General features: G+C 43.1%; 2 protein-coding genes and 1 long non-coding RNA gene across 10 annotated transcripts in view; 1 reads left to right on the top strand and 2 right to left on the bottom strand.

The window, feature by feature from the left end:
- fam49a (family with sequence similarity 49 member A) overlaps positions 1 to 539 on the bottom strand; it is a 106,784-nt gene extending 106,245 nt beyond the window's left edge. For 2 of the 7 annotated variants that reach the window (XR_004786228.2, XR_007030121.1), the window contains exon 1: positions 290 to 506. The gene's annotated coding sequence lies outside the window, so the exon portion shown is untranslated. Of the gene's footprint in view, positions 1 to 254 lie in introns of all 7 variants that reach the window. The other 5 variants (XR_007030122.1, XM_035616689.2, XM_035616688.2 and 2 more) reach the window with 5 other exon arrangements.
- Positions 540 to 792: 253 nt separating this feature from the next.
- Positions 793 to 22,595, top strand: part of vsnl1a (visinin-like 1a) — a 29,857-nt gene continuing 8,054 nt past the window's right edge. The window contains exons 1-2 of the mRNA XM_035618345.2: positions 793 to 1,079; positions 9,292 to 9,458. Of these exons, the coding sequence (XP_035474238.1) occupies positions 9,297 to 9,458 (162 nt within the window). The 5' untranslated portion in view covers positions 793 to 1,079; positions 9,292 to 9,296. The remainder of the gene's footprint in view (positions 1,080 to 9,291; positions 9,459 to 22,595) is intronic.
- Positions 2,980 to 21,768, bottom strand: LOC118290562. Of its 2 annotated transcripts, XR_004786444.2 has the most exons (6): positions 21,554 to 21,768; positions 20,451 to 20,493; positions 19,475 to 19,681; positions 10,299 to 10,392; positions 4,231 to 4,353; positions 2,980 to 3,248 (listed from the first exon to the last, which is right to left on the bottom strand). It is a non-coding gene; the product is annotated as an uncharacterized LOC118290562 (long non-coding RNA). The 2 variants fall into 2 exon arrangements; XR_004786443.2 differs by lacking the exon at positions 20,451 to 20,493 and having other exon boundaries at positions 21,554 to 21,765.

Raw genomic sequence — 22,595 nt, 5'->3', positions numbered from 1 at the left:
CTGCTTTCTCAGAGACATGAATTTGACTAAAGTTTCAATTCCCTGGGAATGCCCATTATTCATAGCTCAAGCAAGTGTGACCAGCTAACTAGAGCATGTTAAATGTATTGACTTTAGCATGACATCACTATGACGCTTGCGAATGCAGCTAGCTTAGTTAGCGCTGAGCTAAGCACAAACGCTCCATTAGCTAAATCATACTCTCGGCTGTTATCTAGATCATCTGACATTTAAAGGGAAGAGGCATCGTTTACTTCTCTGTGCAGCCAGTTGTTCTCGGGTCACTCACCTCGCAGAAACCGGACACACCCAGCCAGGTAACTTTGGGTTTAAGTTAGCTGTTTAGCTAACGTCGCCGCGACTTCCGCGTTGCCTCCTCTGTGGCGCGAAAACCAACTGCGCCTGTTGACGTTGACGGCGCGGATGGATTCTCTCAGTGGTTCGGCCAAAATTTTAAATAAACATTATGAGGGATTTATTTAAACAGGTAAGAAGAACAGCTTGACCCGTCTCCTAGCTCACTAAGGGGTCACGGACAAATTCAGTGTGAAATATAAAAGGCCGTGTTTGTTAACTCTTGTTATTATTGGCGGCATCATAATGCCCAACCACTCAGAGAGAGAGAGAGAGGGGGGGGGGGGTGGTAGAGAGAGGTAGAGATGAACTGCTCTCTCTCTCTCTCTCTCTCTGTGTCTCCCAGTATCTGTCTCCTCCTCCTCCTCCTCCTCCTCCTCCTCTCTCTCTCTCTCTCTCTCTCTCTCTCTCTCTCTCTCTCTCTCTCTCTCTCTCTCTCTCTCTCTCTGCTCGGGCAGCAGTGTGTTTTTAACAGCATCATCCTACGGACCTGCACCGCGTACTTTTTCTGCCGAGGCTGACTTTAGCCCCGCATTTACAACCCCCCCCTCCCCCAAAACCAATCTAAATCACCATAGACTTACACGAAACGAAGAGACCCTGAGCTGCCAGCGGCTCGACGGAGGAGCATCTCGCAGACGTCTGAACCGCTCGTTTCCTGCCCTCCCTCGTCTCTCCGCAGGCTCCTCGGACCTCTCCCCCCGTCGACTCCGCACCCTCGCAAGGTAGGACGATGAGATCATGTCGATAATGATGCGTGCACATCAAACACATCATAATTGCTCCTCGGTGACCTCATTGGAAGTGTATAATTGCATGCTGCGAGCCGGTGCATCGTCGGCTTTGGTTGGATAAGATTAAGTCATAATGTAGAGAAATTATTGGCGGGTTGAGGCCATATATTGATGAGACCCAAATGACAATAAGGACACAGTTTATCAATGCAGCCTCCGCAGCTGTGCACGCAACTTAGCAATATTGTGGAAGATCATGATTTGTCTTGCTTGGACTTACTCCTGTCACTGCACACACACACACACACACACACACACACACACACACACACACACACACACACACACACACACACACACACACACACACACACACATTGAAGTGAAGAGACAAACACAAATCAGCATCATCTGGATTATGAATTTTTTTTGTTATACTCGTGACTCTGCGTGGGATGGCTTGGTACAACATGGCATCATGTGGTCTGATATCCTGTTGTAGTTTGGCACCTGTGTGTGTGTGTGTGTGTGTGTGTGTGTGTGTGTGTGTGTGTGTGTGTGTGTGTGTGTGTGTGTGTGTGTGTGTGTGTGTGTGTGTGTGCGTGCGTGCGTGTGTGTGTGCTAGAGGAAGGTGTGTCCCTGTTACTCCACATCATCCTCATCCTCACTGGGAGGGCTGCTTTCTGCAAAACTACGCAGGCATGACCACATCTCATCCACCAGCACCTCTGTGCCAGCTCCTCTACACACACCCGCACGCACACGCACGCACACGCGCACACACACACACAAACAGATTTTGGAGAAAACGGGCACACCATGGTTTATACAGACATGCACCAGCATTGCCAGAGTCTAAGCATTACGCTGCCCTGTTCCTGACTGATGGTGCCTCTCTGGGCCGGGGCTCTGCCTGCCCTTTCAAGGTCATCCCCTGTTGGCAATTGATGGTAAAGGGACGGTGTTATGTAATAGCCTACGGCCTGGCCCAGGGGCCGGTCTGCTGATGGTTACACGACTGTAAAAATGACTCATCTGACAACATATCTTTGTGTCAGTCTGTACCTCGCTGCTTATGTGTAACTACAGTTATATGTGAGGTTTTTAAAAAAATATCTTTTTAGCTTGGACAAGGTCCCAATGGACTATGGGAGACAAAGGGCTATGACTCAGGTTTAGAGACAGCGTGGTGCTTTGCTCTGCATCACACTGCAGACAGACCCAGGGTGTCTTGTCCCAGACTCGGTCCCCCCTCAGGTTTTTTTTCCTTCTCATTGGTAGATGTGAGTAACTGGTGCAAAACACTGCCTTGCATGAAATTAAGAGCTTACAGGGGGTGAGGGGTGTGCAGTGTTGTGTGCTAACGAGAGTGTCGCGCCTCTGCATCCGTCTCAAATCACACCATGATTATTTTCCTATCACTTACCTTGCATTGATGCTTTTCTTACAGTGCCTTATTCCTCATCTCCATGTTTGCCGCTGGTGCACTTTGCCTCTGTGTTCATCTGGGGTATACAGTGTAAAATAGAAGCTGGAGAATGTGAGAGGGATTTCATCATCACATTTGTGTGGCGGCTGATGCACGATCAGGCGATTGCCGAGTGTGCTGAGTGGAGAGATTGTCTTCAGTCATTTGACATTTAAAGACAGTTGTTCATTCCTCATCCTCAGTTATTCACTGCATTTCAAGGCGAGGTTGACAATAAACTGTAGCGGTGCAACAATTGTTTTGATCTACCTCCTCAAACCTTGAAATGCTGCACTTATTTTTTGAGCAATTGTTTGGTTCATTCCTGTTTTATCATTATTCAGGGATGACAAATATGCACCCACACTGCTGAATTCGCCTGTGGAGCTGCAATCTCAGGTGTGAACACTCCAACATGATTGGTCCAACATAGCCGCATGACACAAAGACATAAAACAGGCGTATTATTTAGCATCGTTTACAACATATACATCAGATTGCCTTAACTTTAAAAATAAATTTCAAACATTCATGTGTTAATTGTGAAATGAAAAACAAATTTTGCAATGAGACATCAACAGGCTACACCTGCGGCTGTGGCAGCAGGTTAAAGTATTGTAGTTTGTCGTCCTAGCATCACCATAAGAAACTGTGGATCGGGGTTTTGGTCTCAGCTGCAGAATGGTTTCACCCTATAATAAACAGTAACAGAACAGATGAGGTAGTGACAAGGCTCATAGGCAGCAGTAGAAAATGAGACAAATAGGAATCTGAACATTAATATCATACAGACACAAAATGAAGGTCCTAAAAAAGAGGATAGTCAGAAATGTGTTGGAAGTCGATGTTCTGAAATGGCTCCAACAAACCATGTTGCCACCTGCGTCACTTTAAAGTGCATTTTGCAGGTTTTATTTAAAAAAAAAAAGAGAGCTGTGGGGGCGATATTAAAGAAAATGTGTGATTTATTTAAATGTTAGTTTGGCTTTTATGTTCACCATTAATTCATCACTCCTTTCCCCATGGGTGAGTAGGTCATTGCATCTTATTATATAATCAATTTTTGGCGCAAAGGCCAAGATATTTTATATTGGTGTATGATAGGGAAAAATAGATGAGGTTATTGTGACATAGCGCTGGACCAGCAGCATGCAGCAGCGGCACACTGACACAACAGAGACAAGAGATTCAGCTCTGCTGCTTGTTGGATGAAGGTAGACGACGGATGAGGAGCAGCACCTGCATTATGCAGCGGCGTGATGTGAGAACATTCTGAACATATCAGAAGGGAATGAACACTTAGTGCCACATCAGAAGGTTGAAGTTCTCGTCAAAAATGTATTCATTCCCTAGAGGTTTGTGTGTTTGTTTGTTTGTGTGTGTGTGTGTGTGTGTGTGTGTGTGTGTGTGTGTGAGACATATGGCATTACATATACTGACAATATGTTCATAATGTGCCGAAGATGCCTTGAAAGGCGGCACTTAATTCTTAATGATGTGTTTTGTCCTGGAATGTAAAGTGCGCGCACACACACACACACACAGGCATTCTCAATAAGTAACAGACATGCAGTCTTAAACACACATGCGCACATGTGTGTTTAAGACTGGTAGGAGTTGCATTGTTGATACTGTAAACGGGAACACATGCACTAATTCAGGAACTGTACATACTTGCTGTGACACAGTGACATAATGGCCAGGCTGTCACACATCCTGTGCTGACATCTTTCCCGGGACACATCTGTCTCCTGCTGCAGCTGCCGTCCTCCGGCGCAGTCCATCTTGTCTGACGGCCTATATCGTACCAGAAAAGGGTTTAGCCACCCGATGTCAGTGTGCACTGCCTCCTCCGTTCCACTGCAGTACTGAGAGGACATTGCAGATCGCTAAATATGTAGAGTAGGAAGAAGAAGAGGGTTGGTTTCATCTGTGACATCCTGGCAGTGATAGTTTAGTAGCTGCCCACATAATGTGCTAACATTATACTTTATTCAAGAAGCAGCTTCAATGCAGTCGAATCTGAATCTGAGCAGTGTGAAAATATTTCCTGTTAATTATGAAAATGGCGCGGGACAAATTAATTGGAAACACTGAGAATGCGTTGTTTACTCCAAATCATTTCCAATCCATCATTGAATATATTGAAGTTGGTGGTGTGTTTCGGGGGAGATAATTTCTTCGTAATCTAGTGCAGTTACAAAATATCTTTATTGGAAAGTTAAGTTGCAAATAACTTCATATTTAAGAACTTTAACTCAAAGATGATACACCAAGAACAAAAACTGGTAGTTTTATTGGCCAAACGTTTGCTTGACTGTTAAGTAGATTGCTCTGTGTGTAGAAAAAGAGGAGGGAGAGAAATCATATTACTAGATTTGTCCATACTACAATTTCTTTGTAGTGCTGGAAGGCACACCGCTAAGTAAAAGCTCATCTTTAAAGACAAATATGAAAACTATTTTTCTTGATTCTTGCATCGTTGAGTATTATTCAACATAACTATTTTAGCTTGTGTTTGAAAACTACCATTTTTAGATCGTAATGGACAATATTTATATAGCACCACCCAAATTCCTTTACACTGCAAGTCTCACACACACACACACACACACACACACACACACACACACACACACACACACACACACACACACACACACACACACACACACACACACACACACACACACACACACACACACACACACAAAATCCCAAAATGAAGCTTGATATTGGCATGCGATTCTACTCAAATCTACGTAAACCAAAAATATATCTTCAAAAAATATAACTACGGGGGAAGCATTCATGCAAGGTGTTTTGGTCCAATCCACGAACTGTGTATCATAATTTTCACATCATACAAACAGTCATTCGGAATGATACGTGAGTCAGACGGCCAATTGTGTGTGTTTTGAAGGGGACGAAAAAGTGACTGCTTTTGTGTTTTTGTTGCTGTGCTGATCCACGGCTTACTCAGTAATTATAGTCGTTGCTGGAAATCACCGCTTTGTTGATTTTGGATCAGAGGGTCAGTTATTAGAACAGAAAATTATACAGATTCCTCTCCTTTTCAGAGGCAACCGAATGCAGCGAAGGAGCCTCTCTTGCCCACTGCAAGATCTTTGTCTTTCACTTTTGTGTGCTCACATTGGCTGATCTGACTTTACCATAACAACCTGATAGAATACTGCCTCCTCACACACAGGTCATGCTACTATGCGGATATTATGATGCTGTAGCTCTATGTACCAAACTGTCTCAACTCCATAAATGACCATTAATTGTTCAATGAGCTCCCATCATCATCATATCATATCCACAGTACTTGAGTGTGGGTGTCCGTTTTTGTAATCAAGACCGCCACTGCTTAGGCACCGTTGTGTTCTTGTATTCGGAGGTCACAAAGCAGAAATAATAGGCTCCTGATTTGTACAAATGCAGCCACTTGAGAACTAAAGATGAGCAGTTGAAATGACATTCAGCCATGGCCCAATGCAGCATGAAAAATCCAGCTCACCCCTCATTAAATTTGATGAAAAATACAGCTTGAAACGACATATTTCGGTGGGCACAGTCGTCAGCCATGTCAGGGGCTCAGCTCATAGTGAGGGCCTCTGGCCATTTTCTCCACAGGGAGACGCACAAGAGAGAAATGTATTGGTATCAAATAGTTAGACAATCCCATTAAAATTACACTCAGTTTTCATCTTGGTCAAAATAAAAAAATGAATAAAGTCTAAATGAACCATATCAGGATTATTGTTTAGGTTATGTGATTAGGTTTTTTAAAAAAAAAGGACAAATGGCTGATATGTCATTATCCATATTCTTAACCTCCCAATTGTTACCACCGCCGACGAGGTTTTGTTTTCACTGCTTATTTGTTTTTCAGCCAGCAGGATTACTCAAAAACTAAAGGACTGCATTTCCATGGAATTTTGCAGATGCTGGGAGCATGGCACAATGAAGAACCAATTACTCTGCTTCACTGTTAGTCCCAGAACTGTTACAGTATCGGTTGGGGTGTATACTGAACAATATAGCGTTTGTTGTACCTGCAGCAATTTAGTTTCTCAACGTGTAAAACACAACATGTATTTTTTCCATTGCCCATTTGGTTCCCAGCCAGTGAGGAGGCATGAGTGGTCGTTACAAAACTTTGGGTCGTGCTCTGATTGGCTAAAAGCATTTTTTCAAACATGGATTTCAAGGCAAGGTTAATCTCTCGTCCTTAGATGAAGGGTTCCCAGATTGTGTCCAGGGGACTGTCTGAGGTGCTTGACAAGGTTTCAGAGATCTCGACAAAAATGAGAAATTATTTCATCTCATTGTTTTCCCTACATTCTACCTTCACCAACACCCTCTGTGTCAGTCTCTCCCTCGCTCTTGCTCTCTTTCAACACTGTAGAAAACCAAATTAGATCAACTGCATATTCACACGACACACATACACACCCTTCCCCACATCTCTATTTCATAACTTCCTTATTAATTTGGCCCCTGTGGAGCCTGTATGAAAAAAGACACGCACGGCTCCCTGTTGCCGTGAAACAATACAAACCCTGTTCCCTCCTCAGTTACTCCCAGATAAAGGCTTCAAGAAATTCATGTAAACTATCATCCAGTTTGTTGAGAGAAGCCTCTCAGTATAATGATTCAACCACTTGAGATTAGCTTTAGCCTAAGTGGGTGAAAGCAGGTAAAAGGTAACAAAATCCTCTCTGAGGCAACCAGTGAAGAAACAAGATGCTGACGATAGCTTCATATTTACCATAGAGACATAAACATCTAACTTTCAGGAACAGAGTGAATGAATCAAGAATGTCGAACCATTCCTATAGAGTACCCTGCTATTTAAAAAATATATATATGTTTTGTATGTTTAACCTATTACCACATATGTCCTGCATTACGATTACTAGATTTTATCTTGATATCCTACCTTCCATTGAATTGCTGGTTTCTGCTTATTTCACATTTGTATGAACATAAGCTTGGAGAGGTTTGCTGAAGATAATGTGTCATGGAAGAAAATTATTTCTTCTTTATTTTTACAGTGAGGTAGTATGTTATTTACCTGTAGTGCAATGTGGCGAAGTTGTGCGCAGGGAGCACTTTGGAAGCAATTTTTTTGGGAAACGGTTGGCCGCTGAAAAGCATTCCCAAGCTATCAGTGATTTCGTACAGTAACAAGGTTCCTGTTTGGCAGACAGCTTCAGAGTTGGATGTGGGAGCGTTTTTTTTAATGCACCACAGGGAGAGTGTTTAAAACAGTCCCTGTTCGCAGTGTCATTACTACACAATAATAATGTGAGGCTGGCATCAAAGACGGGCTGCAAAGTGATGCACCGCCTATCCAAAGGGAATTTTAGGAGTCTGTGTGTTGATTTTCATAGAATGTTTAATTAAATGGAAACCTAAAAAAAACTAAGTGTAAGGCACAAGGTCAGTCCCCAAACTTATGACAAGCTTTATGAAGTGGTCACTTCAAAGAAATGGAGCTTAGTGTAAAATAAAAATAAAAAATCAATGCAGCATGGCAGGGCTCGGTACATTACTGCAGCGCCTCTTGGATATTTGCTCGAGTCGCCCTCCCTCACATTGGCATCACACATACTGACGCTGCCTCACGTCTCCCCTGGTCTTTTCAAGCTGAAGAGGTCTGATAAAACATCGTAGCACATTGTGCAAGTGCAGAAGTGTTCTAAAACTCCAACCATCTTTAACAAAGTATGATAATTAGGGGGCTGGTTAATGAACTAATCAGGGCCATGAAGTGGCAGCAGCCTCAGCAGCGAATGTGCAGATACAGTATACGCACAGCGAGACACAGAGGCAGCTGGGTGCAAACAGCTGCGGTGCAGAAATTAAGGGACGTTAAGCACCAAAACACTCTGGAGTTTTTCTAAAGAGGTCACAGCGGGCCAGATACTTCAAGATGCCATTATTACCCTTTCCAAAATCCTAGAGAGAGAGGTTCATTTGAAAGTGAGATATACCCACCATTTGGAAAGGCACATTGCTAAAGGCTACAACATGAGCTTGCAAAAGATTTGATGAAATAACATTTTAATAAGCTGTGGCTGAAAAAATGGATAATTTGGAATTTTTGGAAACCTATTTACATTCCACAGCCCCTCCGGCTATTTTGGAAACAAAAAATACAGCTCCGTTGATTTTTATTTTCCTTCTCAAAAGATGTAATGTAAAAGCTCAGACTGTATTTCAAAGTTTCAGAGTTCCTTCAAAACCAACAAACAAACCTAGGACAAGCAGCTGCTCAGAGAAAGACAGAAAATAAAAGTTGTGTGTCATATGAACTGCCTCTGTCACGCAAGAAGAAGAAACAGAATAGGACTAATAGGGCTAATCTCCAACATGTGACACTATTCAAGTGCCTGATATAACAGTCCATTTGTTTTAAAGCTTATTTTTAGACGGCGCTTCGGTTTGCACTTTCACAGCTCTCTAGAAAACCGTTCTCAGCCTTGGTGAATCACTCTTTCAAATGCCCTCCAGACTTTTACTGCAGGTTCATATAAAGTAGAGGCACTGCTCTGTTGGTCTGTATTCATTGAAAGATGCCCGACATTATTCATAACGTGTATCTGTGTGTGTGTGTGTGTGTGTGTGTGTGTGTGTGTGTGTGTGTGTGTGTGTGTGTGTGTGTGTGTGCGTGCGTGTGTGTGTGTGTGCGTGTGCGTGTGTGCGTGTGTCATCTTTTCGCAGGCAAAATGGGGAAACAGAACAGCAAGTTGACCCCTGAAGTGATGGAAGACCTGGTGAAGAACACAGAGTTTAATGAGCACGAGCTGAAGCAGTGGTACAAGGGATTCCTGAAGGACTGTCCCACCGGCCGACTCAACCTGGAGGAGTTCCAGCAGCTCTATGTCAAGGTGACGCGCCGCTGACTCACTTTCGGGCTGGCGTTAGACTTGATGGATTGCATACGTATGCTTCGACACTCACTTTATGTGCTCGCCCAAACAAACAGATTTATGAGCATATAGATCAGAGCTTTGACGCCAACAACAGGGCACCGATCTGGTACTAGAGTAGAGAGGTTTTTAAATAGAACACAGTTCATTAAACTTGACCAGAGAACCAGAGAATAACACTGCAGTAATAATTGCACGGAACATATTCTGAAGGAGGTTGAATGACCCTCTGAAAATCTCCTCTTTTAATTGTATTAATGACAAATGAAGGGTTTATCTGTTTAGACAGTGAAGAAAGTTCTTGGTCAGACTTTTTATGAATAAGGTTTGATAAATCTTATTAAGGCAGCATTGATTCATTGATTTTCATTTGCCACTGACATATCTTCACCATACATTTGTTATGGTCGGCGTGATAGCAAACAGTGCAAATGCAAAAAATAATAACTTGTAAGGTAATGATTGGGTTATATAATTTTAGTTTAAAAAAACTTGCAAGATTAAGTCCATAAAGATTTATTTAAGTTGTCATACCATTAACATTTGTATGTAAATGTCCTATGAAGACAAGCTATAGCAGTGAATTTGTAACCAGTGTAAGAGTCATAATGGAGGTTGTAGTGACAGTTGTAGAAACAGTAGCATCAGTGGTGGTTTTGTCCCACCATTAGCAGATGCACGAGTGTCAATTATTAGCGATTTATTCATTTAAAAAGACCAACCATGCATATTAAATGGTTCCCCCCAACTTGGTATGATCAGGGTCGGTTGGGGTCACATGACCACATTCTGACTCACCGCAAACACCATCGAGGGAAACTGCACTCCCATTATAAACCCTGCCAGATTTTCCGCGGGCATCCTGCCATGCTGCCATTCGCCCCTCCTGTATCTGGGCAGAAAACCAACAGAGAGGCAGATATCAGAGGCGCTCAGATGATTATCTTCTCATGCTAATATGTAGCTCACCGTATCTCATTACCTCTGACAGAGCGGCGTGAATTTATGCCATGATTTATTCATTTAGTCTTTTAAAAGAGGGATGAGCACATTCCCAGAAACAATGATGATCTCATAATGAGATGGGAAAGTAGAATAAAATAGCAATAAGTGGCTTTAAATACAGACTCAAATGAATATTCACTACTACCAGGAGCTACAGCTGTTATTAATACTACTGTCTGCTCCTAATAATAAAATAAAACTCAGCTGTACCTTCATTTAATTATTTGCAAGAAAGAAAATAAATATGCACATGTGGCAGGTCTTAAACAGATGCATGAGGCACCACCTACCAGTAAATCCTGTACGATGATCGTATAAATGTTATATTATTAAATTAATATTTGACCAGACCGTTGTGAAATTTAAAGCAGCTAAATAAAATTTTGTGCAACTTTTACAAAAAGCACAATACAAATGATTTATATGAAGTATATTATATTATCATGCAGTGTGATCCATAAACGTACAAAACAAAGTCGTGAGACCCGTGTACTTGGGTGTGTCCCAATCCTGCAGTCACATCAAGAGTTCTCATGGAATAGAGTAAATCTGAGACGTGTAAGAATTTACATTAATCTTTCATCAGCGGTGCCAGGAAATGCCTCATAACCTGAGGGGGCTGCCTTACATAAGGCACACTTGTGCACCGGGGGTTATGGGCGCGCTTCCTCTAAATGCCATTGGATATCATGCATCAGCGGTGACCAGAAGAGAAAAAAAAACATCCAAAATGAGTGAAAGAACAAAGCACACCGCTGGGAATTTGATTCTCCATTTGAACCAGTTTGTCCAGTGAAAACCTTCTCAAAAGGATCAAAATCCATATAAAATTGAACTTGATGAAATAACCCCGGACTCTGGGGAAATAAGAGAGAGTTAACAGCTGCGATAGATGGATGCAAACACAAAGAGATCAGATGGAATATCTCATACGATCTCTTTACAGCACAATATGACGGTATGAGAGCGACAGTGGCAGGAAAATCTGCGGCCGCACAGCGGGGGCGACACGGCTCACATCTGAGGGGTGTCTCGTAGGCGTCTCAGTAAATCCTGTTATTGATGTATCCTATTGTGTTTCTAGGCCACAATGTATCAGTGATGGGGCTTTATTCAAATCCAGAGGGCTGATAAGAGGAAAAATCGTCTCTGCCATGGCCTCACATTAACGGGACAGATTGTTCCTGTGAAGAGTGACTCTGTGCGCTTGTGCGTGTGTGTGCATGTGTGCGTGTGTGCGTGTGTGTGTGCGTGCAGTGGGGGGGTCATATGTTTAGTAGGAGGGTGAGGGAGAAAGAACAGTGTGTGTGTTTGCGTCTGCTGCTGAATGCGAGAAGCAGAGAGGGGCCGAGATGGGAAAAGTAAGCAAGAGAAACAAAGTGTGTGTATACATTATGTATTAGTCATTAGCTCCGATAGAGTCATGCAAAAGAGAAGTGGTGCGAAATGTACGAGTGCGAGTGTGTGTGACGATGTGTCTTTGCAGCGCATGCATGCGTGAGATGGGCTGGCTTCAGTTTACACCTGTGGACCGAGATCTTCATTTTCCGACACTCCGCCTCCAGCTCTCCCCACGACTGCACAGATCTGCACCTGTGACAGTTTTCCAGAAGCCCTCGCTGGCAGGGTGCTAAACGCAGTGTTACCTCCACTCGGCCGCCTGCCTGGAGTTAATGTATTGTTTTGGTTGGACATAGACACAGTGCTCTCTCGCTTTTCTTCTCTTTTTTTGTCTTTTTCTTTCCCACTGCCTTTGTGGAGATAATCATCTTTTTCAGGTTGTGAAAAAGGAGAGAGAGAGAGGAAGGGACAGTGACAAAGCGGGAGAGTTGAGAGAGAGAGGCATCGAAGAGCAAGGAAGAGAGGGAGAAACAGAAGGGAGGGGAAAGGAAGTGTAACATGTCGGCTGGAAATAACAAGTGTTCATATCTGAGGGCAGTCCGTGATATTCAAACCTGGCACTGCGTTGTAGCCGTCTACAGTATCGCTCCTCACAGTTTCGTTTGATCGGGGATTACTTAGTATGAGAACTGATTAAAAGTGTCTTCGTTCTTTCCAGCAGTCAGATTGCTTAAGAATCACTTGATGGAGTGCTGCGTTCAGAGGTATAGTTAAATAGACAGATGCGTTAAGTTGATTTTAGATCTTAAAATTAGATGAAATTTAGTTGGTTTCCAAATGATGACGCAGTTTAAATGGCCTTCAGTAGGGTTAATTCTTAGAGAATAGCTTACGCAAATGAATATTTTTTTGTCTGAGAAATGGGAGCTATTATTTCACTGTCATAGATGGATGGATGAAGTAAAGTCTGGGTATAAGAAAAAAACTCACCCACCAAAGCCTCTAAATGTAAAAAAAATTTGTGTGGGGAAAAATAATTTTATAATTGGTTGATCAGAATTTTCCATTACGCACCCATATGATCTGTGTCTTTGTGAACGGATCCAGTCACACAGCAACATTTAGCGAGACTTAAGCTCATAACAACATTTCAACAGTTTTAATTTCCGTTCTGACCAGTGTAATAACAGTGTAATATAAAGTCAAGATGTCGGGCGTCATTAGAGTTTTGTGGTGAGCAAATTAAGAAACTAAGAAGCTCTAACCACATTCAGGGGAATTTGTGAAGGATTGTCCTGTCGCATCCACGAAGCTGTTAAAACCAGACAAAGTAAAATTGTTCCACATTGTCAGATTGTGTCGAGGAGTCATCGCAGTGCAGTTTACACGTGAGATACAAGATATTGAAAGAAAAAAAAAAGGACACCGCAAGAAACATTTTGCTCTCTCTCTCTGGCCTGTGATGAAACAACAGACTCAAAAAAATAAGTCCAACCAGCCATTTTAGTGCCTGGGGTCACTGCCAAGTTTGAGACAAGGGGAGATTTACCGTCTTTACAAGCCATGCACAGCACTACAAAAGTTTTTTCAGCAAACTATTTTGGCCAAAACCAGCTGTTTGGCAGCATCATCGTCATCACTACCATCTGACAACAGGCGCTTCACCAAAGAGAAGCAGTTCCAGCCCTCGCATTAGAAAAGTCAGTATGATATGTGTTTTCGTTAATTTAATATGGCCCTCAAAGGATGTTACAACAACTGAAATGGCTCTTGAAAGGGAAGAAAAACGTTCCACGCCCCTACACTCCCAATACACACCTGAATGTTTGGTGTGATGACACCTTGTCTGTCTTCAGCTACCCCGGGAGAAGTGTCACTATTCATAAATCCTGGTCAAGCTCTCCACAATCATTTAACTGACCCGCTGCAGGTTCTTGTTTTCACGGTGGATTCTCTCTTCTAGTGCCACTGCCGCTGCCCGGGCAGTCACATAAAAAATGTAAGAGTGGCTTCCGTGACAATTCACAGTGAAGCTCTCGCATGCTACCGAGTGTGAAGTTTCTCATCCCTGACACGCCGGCATCTCTGGGAGCCATTTGTAACCGGATAACGACACTCCCCGAAATGTTAAGGTGACAGATTGTGTCACTAGATGTTTTTTTCTCAAGCTCGATGTACGCTCAGACAGCAGCCGCACTCGCAGATAGCCCTGAACACACACACACACTTAACCGTGATCAATGGATTCCACAACACATTTTTTAAAACAGGAGCACAATGTTGGCGCTGATGCTGTATGTGTTGTGTGTCTGTCTACACAGTGTGTTAAGTGTGCTGGTTGACAGTAACATGAAATGAACATCAATACTGTTGGTCTCCTGTCAGCTGTTGTTGTGTTGTTGTTGTTGTGATGAGGTAGCATTTTACCATCTACATAACGGTTTCCAGTACACACAGCGACTCTGTCTCTCCTCATGTTACTCTTATTGTTAGAACACATGCATGGAGACAAGCAGTTTGCTGTTTTGTGGGTCTGAATTTTACTGGGCCTCGGAGATCACAGGACATAGTTTGGTATAATCATACATAAGGTTGGAAAAAATCGGACATCTTGAAATGAAAAATGCGAACATTTAACTTCTGGTTTGTAGCTTTAAACGAGATGTGATATGAAGGTGGGAGAAGAAGGCCTTGCGTTAGATTGGAAGCATTGTTGTGAGTTGTGACACTGGCCCACGAATACAAACACAAATCGGATAAAGATTATCTGCTGATTTTATTATTTTAACAAGGATCCCCTGAAGTTTGTTATCAAATGAGATATGCAGACAGCAGGACATTTTACAATTGAAAAATAAACCTGTTGGTGTTCTCTGGTGGACAAACAAACACAGAAAGACACACACACACACACACACACACACACACACACACACACACACACACACACACACACACACACACACACACACACACACACACACACACACACACACACACACACACACACACACACACACACACACACACACACACACAGTCCAAACAGTACCTGTAATGAGCTAAAATCAATATGGCCTAACTATTCCTGAACCAGAGTCACTGATTTGTAAAGCAGAATTTTGTTATTTTCGATATTTGATTTGATCAAATGACCGCAATACAGTCTAACGTCAAGCCGCTAATAGTAATCTTAAAATATCAATCCAACCCTGGTCAATGGAAAGGCATGAGTACGTTTTTAGTTTAGTTCTCTTGGGCACCGTAAAGCCTGTGTGAAACCTCTTATCCACTCGTAATGTTGCGTCCGTCAAAGCATCTTACTTTCTTCCTCTTTCCAGTTTTCCTTTGTAATGTCTCACTCCTTTCTTCCATCTCTCTTTCACCTCCCTTCCTCTTTGTCCAAGTGGGTCGGTGCCTTTTGTCCACCAAAAATAGCTTTCGTCCTCTCAAAAGCTCTCATGCCTTTCTCCATCGCTGTCGCACGCGTGCACGCACACGCACGCACACGCACACACACACGCACACACGCACGCACGCAACTCTGTATTGTGCTTTCACAACTGCTCTCAAATATCCACACAAACAATCCTGACTATTCTGGTTAGGAGTCAATGGGATAAGAGTTCGGAAAATTTGAGTTGCAGAATTGATTACGATAAACAAAATGACTTACTCATTATGATAGTGAGCTGTTCACAATTTTGTTCAGAAAGCACAGTGGAAAGGAGTGCGACCTGTGGCCCTCGTGTGCAGGCAGACAAGCGAGGGGAAATTGTTGTGTGTTTGCTTTCCATTTGTGTCGCGCACGAATAGAAAAGACTGTGACAAATTAAGTATGTATTCCCAGCATACAGGCAACAGAATCATTCAGAATATGTGTATATATATATGTGTAAGTATGTTAGCGTCTCTGTGCAGCATTGGCAAATGCCACACTGGTGCTTTGAGAACATAAACAAGCTACACAAAGATATTGGGTGGATTTGACTTGGACTGGAGGTCACGTCAGGTCATCTTGTTGTGGTTCGTCACTCAGCGGGCCGGGCTCTCCTCTTCCCAGCCCTTTATTTCCTTAGTTATTTTCTTGCCATGTGTAATCGTTCTCGTTCAATCAGCTTTTGTTTAGTCACAACTTTCTCTGTCTTTCTCTCAATCAAACCATCATTTATAATTTACTTTAAAGTATCGTCGACCAAAAATATATGCTGTTAACAAAACTGCAGTCACCGCATTAGACCACTTCCTGAAGTAACTGTCTTGTTATTGAAATCAGGAGTCTTCTCATTCGACCTCGCGGATTCAGCTGTCCAACCAGATCAAAGCTGTCCTCCAGAACGAAGGACAGGAAAACACGATCGCTATGGAAACCAAACCGCTGAGCCTCGACACCCCCGAGTCTTCACCTCTGCCAAGAAATCACACTTACATTTCAGCTCATGTTACAGTTCAGATAATTGCATCGATGCGATTTCAACACAGTCATAGATAAACACATATTGCGTTGATCCATTCGTGGCTGATGTTGATGCTGTTGCAATGGACAATATGGCTGCTGCTGGATAACGGCAACAGGCAGCTTGTGTCCATCAAAAACATTTAATTATGAGGGCAAAGCTGAGCAGAATCACAGTGATTGAATAAACAGAAAAGGTCGTATTTGTGTTCTGCATCAGCGTTGAAAATGCAGTGATTATTTTTTACTTTGGCGGCTAGGACTGTTTCAGCTGTGGCTGGAGGCGATACGCCTCGAGGGAATTTCAAATTTGGCACAAATGTTCACTTATTGGATGAACTAGTTAGAAGGTTAAGGTCAAACAAAACAATTATTGGATCCAGATCCGGATCTGGATTCGTCCCAAAATTCAATCACACTTTAGCATGGCCGAGACGCAACTTTTTCAATAATCCTGCTGACAAACTGACGAACCAAACCAATCACATAACCTCCTTGGCAGAGCGAATTATGACAGAATTTAACGTGGCTGTCTAACAGTATTAAAGTGAGGGAATGATGACACTATACAGTATATCCAAAGGTCAAAAGGTAGAAGATACTGAATCTGTGACACTAAATCCACCTCGAAACTGTCTTGCCTGGTTGAAGACGTGCGTGTGAAGCAGCCACATTTGAGATTGTGTCGCTTCTTTGCACCAACATCGATGTTTTCTGTGCCAGAATCAGCCTTATTGGCCAAGTATGTATATTTGAAATGAAAATGTCCCTAGACTGCATGTTTTCCACTGGAAGTTGTTCACCGTAATTGTGATAACTTCCATTTTGCAATCTGTCCTCTTCAAATCTTTTATTAAATTATTTCAAAGTCCTCTCTACATTTATTATATCTACTCATCTGCACATACAGGAATGAAAACTGCAATATGACTTATTGGTGGAGGCACATTGCCACAAGGTTGTCATTCCAGTTTATTGAACACTGAGGCTGTATTGTGACTGCTCTGATAAAAGGTTCAATAACATGTAAAGTATGAATACCCACAGAGATACACCACTCAACACTTACCTAGAGCACTGAGCCTACCACATATCAATAAAACCATTTACCTCATTTTACTGTGGAGGAATGGAGGAAATAATGGATTTGTAGGTTGTTTTAAGGCCCTGGCCTTAAATTGAACTGTGCATTTAAAACTGTGACTGTGTTTCCCTCATGTAAAAGCTAAAAGCATTCTAAGATTGAGCAGATGCACATTCTAACACCAGAGGAGCAATAATTGTTGTTACTGAGAATTGGATGAACAAAGCAGCCATAGGTACTTCGATCAGTGTTCCAGGCTTATACCAAAACAGGATTTTTGAGGCCATTACTAATACAAATAGCTTAAAAACAATACATAGGGTAGCCATATTCTTTTTACTTTAACAGATAACATTTCTCTCTAATCAAGATTATTCCAGTGCTTCGTGGTGGACAAACTATGTAACAGTGTTTCTGTAATGCAGATTCTATATATAAACTGGCATCATACAGTACCCATATACAGATACTGATATATCTGCAGTAAGCCAATACCAGCCTGGGCCAATTTAGTATATATTCTTCTACCAATAACAAGTGGCAACGTTTTTGTTCTAAATTAGGATGAAATCTCCAGAAATGAACAACTAATGTTCTGTCCTGATTTTTTGTTTTTTTTTTGTTTGTGGTGGATGCACTCCATTTCTCCTACTGGAGAGGAAATGATAACAATAGGAAATGAGGCCCATTATGCTTCAGGTCACATACAGTATGTGATGAATGGAGCGATTGGTCGAATATGATGGTGCGTTGGTAATGAAACAAGATGCACCGGGATCATTTCTGGTTCAGCTCAGCAGCTGGATTTTTTTTGTGTGATAATTTTTATATCAAAAATGATACATGTAATACGTGTTCCAGTCTAATGTGGAAGGGAGAGAGTGCGGCTGTGGGGGAAAGAGAAGAGAAGTGAGCTTTTTTGTGCCAAAGAGACCCAGTTAGTCCTCAGGCAAAGTCACGACAGGCCACAGCAGAGAGTGGTCAAGGTAACCATACCTGTTAGAGGAGGGCCGAGGATTCATCTAAATGCAACACATTAATACACTACACAACTAAATCAGTCAGTTGGAAGAAACGACAAAGTTTTTGTGTAGCGCAGGTGCACTCAAAGTGGGTCACAGACTCGTCTGTTACTCGTGAGAATATGGCCAGCTCAATATTTGCACCCACCTCGGGGGGAAAGTAAACACACATTGAACTTGACTTTCATAAAACGCTCTCAGATACGAAGGACGCGGTATGAGCCATTTGGACGTCCAGTGGGTATGTGTTTCTTCGCTCTCTGGAAGTCAAATGGAAGTATCGCAGAGGCAGCGGAGGGTGCAAACACGTGAGTGTAGATTCAGAAGTGTGAAGGGCTTTTGGTTTTTATACGCCGACACACACACACACGCACACACACACACACACACACAGACTCGGATGCGATCGAGCAACCACAGATGCAGAATTTATGCTTGAGGAGAAATAGCAAATGAGGTTTGACGGGGCGTGGAGAATTGAGGCACAATGTAAATAATTGGACCATACTGAAGACATCTAGAGAAAATGGACAGGACGTTGCATGTTGCGTTTTGTCATGTGGTATTTTCCTCACTACCTACCAACACACACACACACACACACACACACACACACACACACACATCTCTGTCTTCCCTCTCTCCCCTCGCCCTTTTTTGAGAGACTAGCCACTCTGGACACACCGCTGGTAGGTGAAGATAAAAGCAAGCGCGTCCTCCCTATTTTTTCCCCTCTCTCTTTTTTCTTGTCGGTGTGCGTCACAAGCAGCAGAGGGTAGTCCTCGGCTCTACCTGGCAAACCCGGCCGGCCAGCAGAGTGTCACACTCTGCTTCCCGTCCTGCTCCGCCGCTGCTCTCTGTATCTGCTTAGAGTCTGTATTTGAAAAGGCAAGAAAAAATGGCACTGGTGGAATGCGACAGACATTCTTTTCTCGTGCAGTGAAATATCTTTCTTTTTAGCCTATTTTAGAAGCAGAGTGGATAGTTAGTGAATGATAGGAAAGACCACCATGTAATTATCCGGATGTATTAACCTCTCGTGGCAGCCCCCTCTGCTCCTTCTTACCTTTACTGCCACTTCTCCTCCCCCGTCAGCGGATGTTTCCTCACTCAATAGTGCCATCTGCTGTGGTGCTGTCATCCGCGCTCCTTGTGCAGAGTTAGTGTTGCCAGATGGGCGTTTTGTAACCACAGATAAACCAGGGTCAGGGACACGTCTAGCTCCAAATTCCTCTTAAATCACACGCTGTCCCGGAATCTGCCGCGATGATTCCTGGTGCAAAAAAGGTGCAAAAAACAAACAAACATTGGTAATGGACGGCAGAGGCATTTTGCCAGCCTTTCGCTGGTGGCAAAAAATTCACGTGGCAAGTGCTAGTAGTCTCATTTACGCCTCCATCACACTCATAACCTGAACTCCATTCGGTCATCACAGTGGTTTGTGTTTCTGTTAAGTGGCCCCGCCCTCTCGAAAGCATGTTATCTAGCTGACAATGGCCAGGTCTGTAAGAATGCCCAGTCAAGGCAGACCTCGGCCATAGACAGAGGTCATGTGTATTAATGCCGTCTGATCCCGACACTCTTTTTCTCATGAGAGGCAATCGAAATCTCGAAATTTTTACGTCTGAGAGTCACCCAGGGACCATAGAGCTGTAGTCAATTATGACATTCTGGTTTTGACATCCGCACCAGTCATGTGCCAGAGTTAGTAGTCAGGTTAATGGTCTCAGAAGTCGACTAGTGGGGCGGTACCCTGGTGAAATTGAAAGCACCGACAGTGGCTTTTTCCTTACTCTGCCGCCACTTGACTGCCTTATTACATGTGGGGGGCTTCGGGGCGTCCCAGAGCATATCACAGAGTTTGAGAGGGTCCAGAGGACTGGGGGGAACGGGATTTTCCCTGTCAAAAAGGAAAATAACTTTTGCTATAATGAGCACTACAGTCTGTTACTCAGGATCAGCTGGTTAGTGCCACAAAGTGACGTGTAAGTGAAAGAAAGTTACTTGTTTATCTCAGTAGTTACTGTTAGAGATAGAATTACCTCGTTTAGCTTTGGCGACGCCGACATCGCAGCGGAGACCAATCTGCGAAAGGAGGATTACAAAAAAATTGCATTTTACAGAGCAGACGGGATTGTGTGTTCGCCTGTGCGTGTGTGTGTGCATGTGTGCGTGTGCAGACTCTGGAGGCTTGGAAGCAGTAGCAGCGACAGCAGTGCACTGGCTGAGTTTCTGTAGCTGCCTGGCATGTCACTGAGGGTTTATGTAACAGCACATGCTGGCTGGAGTAAATACCCAAGCGATGGATAATGCATGTGTTCCTCTCTCTCCCTCTCACGGCCCGTTTCTTTCTAGTAGCATCTATAAGCGATGCTGCGATGAAGTAATGTAAACAGCCATATGCGGACACAGCCAGTCCCGTCAACCCAAGGTCCTGCGAGTGTGTTCGTCCAAACAGCCTCGACGGCATCTGACAATGTTAGCAAAAGAGATGCCTGAAGCATAAGGCATTATTTACACAGCCCCCCCGGTGCCACGGTGGAGGGACGCAGACACAGTCCTCGAGTGCTTTGAAGGGCAAATTACAGTTGCAGACTGACCTCTGGACCTGTGCGTGTACGCAGGCGAGATGAACGGCCAATGACAAAGCTTCAACATATTGATAACAACAGAGGCAGTGCAAAGTGTCCAGCAAGTGACCTTGTGGGCTTCTTGAAAAGATGATGGTGAAATATTAGACGATAAATCCTTGAAAAGATTTACAGCTCAGATCTATTCAACTCTATTCCGTTTCTATTCCGTCCTCTGTCGCTCCAGTTTCAGTTTGCCACTGAGCAGTTAACAGCAGAGCATTCGTTTTTCTGTGGCACCAGGTCCTGCGGGTAATTATAACATTTGTGCATGGGGCAAAATAATGTTAAACCATCCACATTGCTTAGGGAGAGGGAACCCGAAGAACAAATGAGCTGTGAGGCTCCCCAAAGTGTGTGTGGCTGTGTGTGTTAGAGCCCGACCGATATAGATTTTTGGGGGCTAATATCAATATATATATATATATATATGTACAAGATATCGGACGATATTAGCGGCAAACCGATATATCGGTCAGGCTCTGGTGTGTGTGTGTGTGAGTTTGGATTCTTACTTGTAGAAAGTAGAGGTACAGAAGACATGGCCGGGGCCCAGTCCAGAGCAGCCATTACGGGACAGTGGGTGCGTGACTGATCACTCGTGGGGTCGTCGTCGGGGGGACGGTGTGGACAGGGAACGGTTCGTCTCAGCAGCTCTGCAGCTCGTGCGGCTTCGTCAGGTGTGACACGTTCACAGGAACCGATGCAGAGGACAACAATCAATCATGAGTATGACCTTCCTCCTTTTATGGCAAAGCGAATCCCACTTTTGCTCCGTAGGAGGAAGTGATTCATCATTACACATTAGCATACTAATACTGTTGAAATACTCTACGTAAGAATTTTATTGCACATGGTGCTATCGTTACAAATCGTGGTGGTGAAAGCACATGACTATGGATCTGCTCACGATGTGTTAGCCCCACTGAGTGGTTGATACTCAATCAATCAATCAATCAGGCCTGAAATGTTATGGATATTTAATAATGAAATAATAATAATAATAATAGTGTTTTCTGATTGTGGCTTTAAAAGTACTTGGGTTATCTAACTTTTTAGTTCTTCACATACAGACTTGTTTAGTTATCATGGATGTAGTAGTCGAAAGGAAGTCTGCGGGATGTGGTTGAAAGATCAGGCATTAGCTCGTGTGTGGAACTTAGTTTGGGTTTTTGGCTGCAGATCAAATCATTAAATCTCTACTTTAACCATTTGGCTTTGCTCAGTAGCGACATTAACGCTTAAGAAACAAAGTCATTGATTAATTAAATGAAGAAGTGCCGACAGATGAACTGAAAGTGATAAGATATAGTTAATGGTCCAAGGAGAGTAGGAAAGTGAGCGTTTTATGTTGCAGAGAGCTTGAAAGATTTAGAAAATTCCTCATCGTAAACCGTTTCAGATCAGTTTCATTTGTAACGGATTGCGTTTACCATTTTTCAAATTACTTTTTTGGGGTTCTCAAACAACAGTAATCCAGTTACATGCCGCTCCCACGGGGCGTATAGTTAATAAATAAATCTTTATTCGCGTTCCAAATCCGAACGCTTGCGAGCT

The sequence above is a fragment of the Scophthalmus maximus genome, chromosome 18 (assembly GCF_022379125.1).
Source record: "Scophthalmus maximus strain ysfricsl-2021 chromosome 18, ASM2237912v1, whole genome shotgun sequence".
Taxonomy (NCBI): domain Eukaryota; kingdom Metazoa; phylum Chordata; class Actinopteri; order Pleuronectiformes; family Scophthalmidae; genus Scophthalmus; species Scophthalmus maximus.
This window is presented reverse-complemented; position numbering and strand designations above follow the sequence as displayed.